The 9,430-nt window shown below is 38.2% G+C and overlaps 1 protein-coding gene across 1 annotated transcript in view; it reads left to right on the top strand.

Annotated features, from left to right (window-relative positions):
- EFNB2 (ephrin B2) overlaps window positions 1-8,198 on the top strand; it is a 49,076-nt gene extending 40,878 nt beyond the window's left edge. The window contains exons 3-5 of the mRNA XM_019529677.1: window positions 2,016-2,108; window positions 2,830-2,943; window positions 4,528-8,198. Of these exons, the coding sequence (XP_019385222.1) occupies window positions 2,016-2,108; window positions 2,830-2,943; window positions 4,528-4,910 (590 nt within the window). The 3' untranslated portion in view covers window positions 4,911-8,198. The remainder of the gene's footprint in view (window positions 1-2,015; window positions 2,109-2,829; window positions 2,944-4,527) is intronic.
- The last annotated feature ends 1,232 nt before the right edge of the window (window positions 8,199-9,430 follow it).

Below are 9,430 nucleotides of genomic sequence, written 5' to 3' on the forward strand. Positions count from 1 at the left end.
CCCCCTCCCTCCACCCCCGGGGTGGGGGTGGGCAGGGAACAAAACAAAACTATATGTCTCCATTATTTTCTGGGTCTGGCAATGCAGTGGCACATTTCAGATTTGCTTTCATCTTAAATTACTCATTGTAGGTTTTTAGCTCTTGTGTTTTCAACCTGGGGGGGGGGAACCCCAAACTCCAAATTCCAGTAACTGGGGGAGGGGGGGAAACAAGATCAGTTGTAGAGGGGGAAAAAACTGGGAGGGACCAAATGTAAGGAAAAAGCATAAGAGGAGTTGAAAGGAGGGATGTTCAAGTAGAAGGGCATCAGATTACACACAGGAGAGAAAAGTGGAACAAAAACAATAGGTGGATCAAAGACTAGGAAGCTAGGTTCAGCAGTAAAGCGTTTATAACTTTACAGCGGGGGAGAAGATTAGAGGAAGGAAAATATTAACATGGGTCTGGAAGACACTGTGAAGGAAATACACATGAGCTGCATTTAAAGGAATCCCAAAGGAAAGGGAAGGAAGCGAGAAGGAAAACTAAAAACAAATTGCTGAGCAGCTTGAAACTCTTGTTGTATTGTATTAGGTCCCCAGATGAAAAGAGTGAGTCTAAAAGAAGAACAGTGCCATTAAAGCAGCAAGTTGCTCATGAGAACCTCAGCAAGTAAAACACTTGGGATCTGTTATTTATTTGGTTGCTTACTTGTGCAACAGTGGCCTAAAATGTGTGTGTTGGGAGATGAAGGGAAATGGGCAAGAAGCTCATAGAAATCTTGACAATAGCAAATGAACTAATGTTTGGAATCATCACGCTCTATTAGGTGCTACACACTGTTGATTTTTTTTGGTATATTTGCAGTATTGTCATAATTGTAGAAATTTAGTAGAAGGCTGATTACTACTAGTATAGGAGCTATATATTATAGTCCTAAAAGTGCAAGGAAGAAAAACCTTTAATGTTGCATGAAAGGAACATAGTGATTGCCTTGATTATTGCAGAAAGGTTAAAGTGGCTAAGGGTAAGTCTACACTACAGTGGCAACATTATTGTAATTGCAGTGTAGCATACACATCCTTGAACAGTCTTCAGACTAGCATGCCTGGGTATCAGTATCATGACAGCACAAACTGGCTGCCCAAATATTTACCCAGCTTCTTGGGTAGGGTTTATAGCCCCACCAAATTCTGTGCTGCTGCAACTAAACCTCTACTAGGACCTAAGCTAGCTATGGTGGGACTGCGCTGTGTGTTCACCCTTAGATTATGATTTTTTTAATACCACCTCCCTAAGGGAGTTATGCTTAATGCACAACTCAGATTACAGTAACAGCTCACAGTGGGGTTGTTGAGTAGGTGTGGAGTTCAAGCAAGCAGGCAGATAAGAAAGAGCAGGTTAAACATGGGGAAACACCCATTTGTTTGCATAAGCTCTAAATGATTTCTGTAGAAGTTGAACATAAAATAAAACCCCTAAGAAAAATAAGTGTATTTAAAAAAAAAAACAAAAAAAACTGTTTTCCTATTGGTATGGAATCTCGGATTTCACCTGAGTCCTTTGTGTGCATGTATTTCCTTAAACAGGAGATATGTAATAGAGGAAGCAGGTGTAATGTAGTGATTATAATAATATTGCTTAAAAAAATGATTGAATTAAGTACTTTGCTCCTTTGAGCCTGCCAGGGCCTCTCTTTCAGCTGGATGTCGCCTTTTTTAGGATGGTGCTGCCCTTTCATTCAAGGGCATAATAGCAAGCCAGTCAATTGTGCGTAGAAGAAAAAATGGTTGAGTAAATGTGAAACCTGATAACACATTCCCACGTGTGTACATAATGTAAAACTTAGTGGTGTATTCATCCTTTTAGACTTCAGCATTTTATAGCTGAAGCAGCAAGAACAGTTTCTATTAGACTAAAGGAATCTCTGTTTGCAGACACTTGTGTTCATGTCGCTTTGCTTGTTGATTTTTTTTTTTTTTTTTTTTTCCTTCTGATTTTTCTCTTCCTTTTTTCCCCCCTCCCCCTAAATCAGCAACATCAAATGGGTCTTTGGAGGGCCTGGATAACCAGGAGGGAGGGGTGTGCCAGACAAAAGCCATGAAGATCCTTATGAAAGTTGGACAAGGTAAAGACCATCTGCTGTTTCATGAAATCACTTTGATCAGTACCCCACTTAGTTTTCAGGCTCCTTTTAATAGCATGGCGTAGAGTGCCAAGTGAGTCTAGTGCGGTCATTCTTTCCTTAGATTTTGAAAGCAAAGCCTATTTTCTGTACCTAAGCTACTGACAGATTTCTACAAGAGGAGAGCTGATGTAATAAGATCTCTTTATTGGAGAGCTCCCTGGAAGGAAAAGGTCATCTGGGAATAACGTGTTTCAGTCATTTTTAGTTTTATTTTAAAAACAAAACTGTAACTTCACAGTTCAAAATTTATTTAAAATGAATGAAAGGAGGAAAGCTAACATTTCTGTAATTTGCTTGTTATGAATTCTGACTACAGTGGAGGTTTTTGTTCATTGTCTCTCTTCATATATAGATAATCTATTGTGCAGAAAGAGAGAATTATTCTTCTAACTACAAGTTGGTTTAGTAGTCAGTCAACTTGCTCAGTTAAACCAAAATGTCATCTGCAAAACTTTTCTTGCCAATTACAAGAATACCTATATTTTCTGCATATGGCCTCCAATTTAAACCTTTTAAGTAACTATTATAACTATTTTGCTCTTAAAGAAAAATTACATTCTTATATCTCACGTTCAAAGCTCATGAGGTATGTATAACCAGCTGATAAAGCTTAGGGTTATCAGATGTCTAAGCAGCAATTAATCATTTTTCTTTCTTATAGATCCCAGTTCTGCTGGGTCACCCCGTCATACTGATCCAACTAAACGTCCAGAACAGGAAGCTGGTACCAATGGGAAAAGCTCCACAACAAGTCCATTTGTAAAGGACCATTCAGGTAGACTTCAGGATTTTTTGGTTTGGGGAGTGGGCAGCTTAAGGGATCCCTGACTCCCCACATTATTATTTTAGCAATTTGCTAAGGATGACTGACTACTTACATAGTTGAATGGAAAAAATGGATGCACCAGTGTGTGGTGGCTAGGAGCTGGAAGTTTTGGTGGGAATGAGTATTCCCCATCTCTCATTTTGCAGTTGGAGTTAATTATACCTTATAGTAATATCATTCATTTCCCGGAAAGTTTTTGGATAGAAATCTCCCTAAATAGCTTTATGAGTGTAAGTGCTGCCTTTCATTTAATATCCTGGCAGATGAAAGAGTATTTCTTTCTCTTCCCGTCTGATGCATTATCAAATGGTTCTCGACATCCGTCTATAAGGCTTATTTTAATGCATGTATAATTAATGCTCTGATCTCTTATCTGATCATATATAAAATGTACACATGAACAACCAATCCTTCACTAAATTCAAAGATCTGCAGGGGGAGGGTTATATATGTATTTTAACGCAAGGAAGGAATGAATGGCTTCTAGGCTAGTTAATCTTCAAACTGCATTTTGTGTGTTAATTGTACAAAAAAAAGAAGGAAAAAAAAAAAACCTAAAAAAGGCCATGATAAAAGGCATCAAATTGAAAACATTCCAAACAAAATGGTTGACTCTGGGTTCTCAATGAAGGCTTAGCATTTTCTTTACCAGCTTCATTATTTGCCTCTAGGCTAATGAATCTTTGATTTAGCAGTTGTCAAGCAGGCATCAGCAATTTTGTGCTAAGGTTACAGTAGGCAGGGTTGATAGTTATGTAAATTCAGCATCCACAGCGTTATTCCATCTGGAGCTGAGCATCAAGGGAGGGAAGTTATTTCAAACTTTCTAAGTGAGAAAGTGTCAAGTGAACATTCATTTAATTTTTTCTGACAAACTGATAATGTGATGAAGCCAAACATTCAGCAGCCTGTTCAGTGTGAGAACTTTTTTTAATCCGTCTTCCAAATCTATTTCTTTCCAAAAACGAAATGTAAATTAAGTAATAAAAATTGGTTATGTGTCATAAACATTTTACCCATCTCCTACAATGCCTCAAGCTTCCTTATTTCAATAACAAGCAAGAAATGTCTATGTAAGTAGACAAACAATTGGTGCTTTCACTTAAACTAGTGTCTGAAAGAGAAAGTAGCAGAACAGTGTGATACCAAAAATTGTCAGTTGCGTTGAGCATTGCCTCTTCCCTTTTTTTCTTCCCTCTTTGCTGCCGGGAGCTGGCCAGCATCTGTTAAAAGATGCGGCATGCATCAAAGGCTGCTTTGTCAGGGCCCGTCCTTACTGCTGATGGATGATGATATATGAAAACAATGTGGTTTGGGAGCAGCATAAAAGTAAGACCAACAGACACAAAGTCTTGTTTAACATTGATTGCTGACTTTGGCTGTTTGCATTTTGCTACCTAACAGGGTAATTGGTTTGTCAAAGTTTAGCTGCCAGTTAATTCTTCCAGACCTGCTTAGTGTTCACATATTTTAGCACCATAAAATAGTCACAGAATGCTGATAACTGCATGGGTTTTTTTTTACTCTTTCTAGGATCTGGCACAGGTGGCAGCAAGGCTGGACAGTCCAGTATACTTGGTTCTGAGGTGGCCTTATTTGCAGGGATTGCATCAGGGTGCATCATTTTTATTGTTATCATCATCACTTTGGTGGTTCTTTTATTAAAGTACCGGAGAAGACACAGGAAGCATTCGCCGCAGCACACTACAACTCTGTCGCTTAGTACATTAGCCACCCCAAAGCGTAGTGGCAACAACAATGGATCTGAGCCCAGTGACATTATCATTCCTTTAAGGACTGCAGACAGTGTATTTTGCCCACACTATGAAAAGGTCAGTGGTGACTATGGACATCCAGTGTATATAGTTCAAGAGATGCCTCCTCAGAGTCCAGCAAACATTTATTACAAGGTCTGAAAAACTACGTGGTACATCCGAGGTATAAAGGAAACTTACTGGTCAAATGCTTTCTGTTGGGGCTTGTGATGATGCCTTGTGCACTAATATTGACTCAAGCACAGGGGTAAAGGCAAGACCTCTTTCTCAGAGAGCCTTCTTGAGCTGGACAGCTTATCTAGTCTGTAGGATTCCTGTCTCGGTGAATACATATTCACTAAAAGCTGGAAGACTTTATGTAGAAGATACCCATTCTGATTGCTGTACTCTTGTTACATTCATCATCCTCTAAGCCATGTGCTGCAGGCATTCAGGCGTGTACAAAAGCCAAGGGAAGATGGAGTGATTCGTGGATGTTAATAGTCCTAGGCATCCTGGGAAGGTGCTCTAGGATATCAAGCTTGAAATGCAATCTTCTGACTTTGTGAGAGTGTTTCTCAGTGCATACTGGATTTGTCACACAGACCTCAGCGTCGAAGTAAGACTTTTAAAGTTCTCTTGCTTTTAGTCCGTCACTGTTACATTTATTTCTGTTACCCAGAAATAACGGTTCTGCCATCCTTCACATAAGATTTCCTTTCACTCCACCTCCTGCATCACTAATAGAACATTAATGTTCGGAGTGCCATGCTCCATCCATCAGCTGCAGCAGCCTCACTTGAATGGGTAATACAGCTATAGAAATTACGTTTGCTAATAAGGAGCCTTCCAGCCAAAAGTTAGGCTGTCAGCAGAGTCAAGACCAGAATTGGGCAGTGTTGGGGGAGGAAGGACTGACTGCAATTGCAGTTGAATGCTGCCACCTCTGAAATAGAAGCTGGAAAGAAACTATTTAGGTAGCACAGCACTTTGGTATGCTAAGTTTTAAGAGGCAAGTATAGGAGACACAACACCATGCTCAGTGGATTAGGGCTGCACTTGAAGGAATTCACAGTTATCAATTAGCAATGTGCAGAAAATGATAGTACCTTCAATACAGTTGGACAAAGGGGTATTGTTAGTAAGTGAACAAGCTTGGAGGACAAGATAATAGTAGGCCGCTGATTTATTAGGGCAATGCTGTTGTGGTACTGGCAATAAGGTATACAGCTTTGAAGCTGTAGCAAAAACTTAGTCTGCTTTGGTTGATTTTTAAGCAGACTCAGCTGCTATACTGTCACATCATACTAAACACAGGGAATGCATTTAAGAAAATAGCAGAGAGCCAAATCTGACCTAGATGACTATAAACCATAGGGTCAAATGAGCTGTAATTCCATCACCACTGACTTTATTAAAAACTTTCTCATTTCTAAAAATAGATCAGAATTTTGCTTCTGATTTGAGCCTTTTGACACTTTGGTTTATGGCAGTGCTGTCCCTGCACGGTGCGGTGTGGGTACTCTAACTGACACAGCAGTTCATTGGTGCTCTGTTTCAAAGTAAAAGCACATATGGCAAACCTCTTACAGTCCATAAGCATAAAATAAATTATGACATTGAGAGAGAGAAGGAAGATGCATCTTATTTATAATAGGTATATAAAACACAAGGAATATAAAGTGAGAATTTTTCTTTTTTTCTTTCTCTTTTTTACTAATATATATTTTGAGATTGCACAGAATCTACACCAGAAGATGTGAAATTCATTGTGGCAATTAAATAGTCTTAACTTGTCAGCATTTAAAAAAAATGGATAACTGCTTCTGGGAAAAACAACTTCATTCCAAAAATAACAATAATGAGAGCAAATACAAAAATAACAAAGCCCTCTAAAGGCGTCTCGCATAACAGTAGACTAGGAAATACAAGCCCAAAAATACCAGGAAATCAATGTTACTGCATCATATATTTAACAATGACAAGATGTTCCGGCATTTATTTTCTGTGTTGTGTTTTCCCTTGCCTTACGGGCTGAAGTGTTCTGTAGATTTCATCAGGTCACACAGACGTGAGTTTCAGATTTAAAGTTTTTGCTTTAGCTCTGTTATACCCTCACAACCCCCGTCCTTAAAGAAAAAAAAATTTACTTTTTATGTGCTATGCAAAATAGACATCTTTTAACATAGTCATGTTACTATGGTAACACTTTGCTTTCTGATTTGGAAAGAAAAGGTAGCAACAGCATTTTAAGGTTCTCAGACCTCCAGCAAGCACCTGCAAAAAAGAAAAAAGAAATGAACTGTCATAGAAATGATTACTCTCTCTCTATTTTTCTGAACCTGAAAATGATGTTGGGATACTAGTCTGAAAGGGGATTTTTAAATTTTTTTTTTTTTTTTTTTTTTTTTTTTTTAAAGCAACAACCATGTTTCTTTGGAAGGTTACCATGGTGACTAACTACAGTGCATATGTAATTCTTTCCAACAACCCCTCCTTTCTGTGAATCTGTCCATACAAGGCTTTTTTTGTAAGTCATTAAAGATTTTATTTTGAGGGAGGGGGAGAAAAGGAAAAAATGGGTACAGTAAGCTTGTTTTATTTTTTGGGGGGAGGTTAAATTTTTTTAAATCAAGTGTATGTTTCGTCAGTTGGCTACATTCTGGTTATGTTCTAAACTGTGAAAATCAGAGGAATTGACGAAGAGCAACCTGCAACCAATAAAAAAAATGTACTGTGCGTCCTGTTTTGTGTCTGGTGCAGAATTATGACAATCTACCAACTGTTCCTTTATTTGACGTTGGTTCAGCTTCAAAAAGTTACTGTAAATGCCTTGCTTGTATTATCATCCCTAGTCACCTGACTTTGGAATTTGCACCATCATGTCTAAGTGAAGATGCTGTAAATAGGTTCAGATTTACTGTATATGGATTCGGGGTGTTACAGTAGCCTTATTCACCTTTTTGAATAAAAAAATACACATGAAAACAAGACAGAAATGGCTTTTCTTAACCAGATTGTGTATATAGAGCAATGTTGGTTTTTTAATAAAGTCTAAGCAAGATGTTTTGTATAAAATTTGAATTTTGCAATGTATTTAGCTACAGCTTGTTTAAAGGCAGTGTCATTCCCCTTTGCACTGTATTGAGGAAAAAAATGGTATAAAAGGTTGCCAAATTGCTGCATATTTGTGCTGTAATTGTGTACCATGAATATTTATTTAAGAATTTCTTTGTCCAGTTTGTAAGTAACACAGTATTATGCTTGAGTTATAAATAATTTTTTTCTTTCTTTGTTTTTTTTAACTAGCCTGTCATAGGTTTGAAACCTGCTTTAGTTCCACATTGCAATTAGCTCCCAGAAAATGAAAACTATGAAAATCACATTCCACGTCTGTTTCAAATTTGAATTTGTTCTTAAAAAAAATAAAATATTTTTTTCCTATGGAAATCTTGCCTTCTAAATATTTTCTTTCTTTCATTCTTTCCTTTTTGTGTTTTTGTTTTTTTCCTTTTCCTTTTCCTTTATTAAAATAAGCAAATTGAAAAATGTTTCTCTGTAGCTTCTAGGTACTTTCAGGGAGAGCTAGCAGTGTAGTCTAGGCAAGTCTGCTTTTGTTTCAGACTGAGTCCCCAGTCCTGCAAGCTGATTTTATATCATTGTCATGAGATACACTGAGATTAATTGGGTTTGATGCAGGCACAGCCATTTTCCTGTGCTTGGGCCAAAGTGTCTTAACCATGCAAACGCTTACAAGGCCTCAGTCCTTCTAACGCCTTCGGACCTCATTTTATGAGTAGGAGTAGCAGTTTGACAATCAGTGAGGACTGGCCATGGTAGACAAGGAAATGCATAAAAATCTTCAGGATTAAGCTGTATGCTATGCCAATAATGTGAGCCTCGCTACTAAGTCTGTTGCTGAGCTGCTCTCTGTAATTTTCCCTAAAACAACTGACACCCACATTTAACAAATACCTTCATTTTTTAACAAAGCCCAGTCACCTTGAAAGTGAAATATCTTTCAGTCTGTTTTGAAGTGCATAATTTGAACAATGATGTGCAGAGTAATATGGGGGGAGGTCTGGGGAGGGGAAAGATGCTTTTGTCACTTTAACAATTGATGCCAAGTTGTCTGAGCAGTTCCATTCAAGGAAGGCAGCTAGTTATTCATAGCTTTAGTTGTGTAATTTGTCAAATTATTTGTCTTTGCTGAATAATCAAGGAAAGAATAAATGATAGGTAAAAAGTAAACTTGCAGGTGAAGTGTGTGTGCGGTGACACTTTTTTTTTTTTTTTTGACTTTGGTCGTGACATAGGCCATGAGAATATCAATGAGTTTAATCAGCTTGTCTAGTATGGTAAACATGCATCTCCATGCTGGCAGAGCTAGTACAGTACAATGTGTCCAGATCACTGACTTTCAGTGGGAAGATGGTCTTGAGGTGAAGTTATAGACTGAGGTTGGAAGATCTGGGCTCACTTCCTGACATTGCCCCAGATTTCCTGTATGATCTTGGTTAGGTCATTCGGGCTAGCCATGAAAACACCTCATTTTAAACCCCAGAGCGTTTCACGGGCTTCTCAAACACTTTTGCCAATCCTACAGAAGTTACTTGTGAGCAATTTTACTTGGCACTTCTCAAGTATGCAAGAGTTCCATGCTTTGCTAGATCAAGACTTTC

This window comes from Crocodylus porosus, unplaced genomic scaffold (genome assembly GCF_001723895.1).
Source record: "Crocodylus porosus isolate Cpor-Errol unplaced genomic scaffold, CroPor_comp1, whole genome shotgun sequence".
Lineage (NCBI taxonomy): Eukaryota > Metazoa > Chordata > Crocodylia > Crocodylidae > Crocodylus > Crocodylus porosus.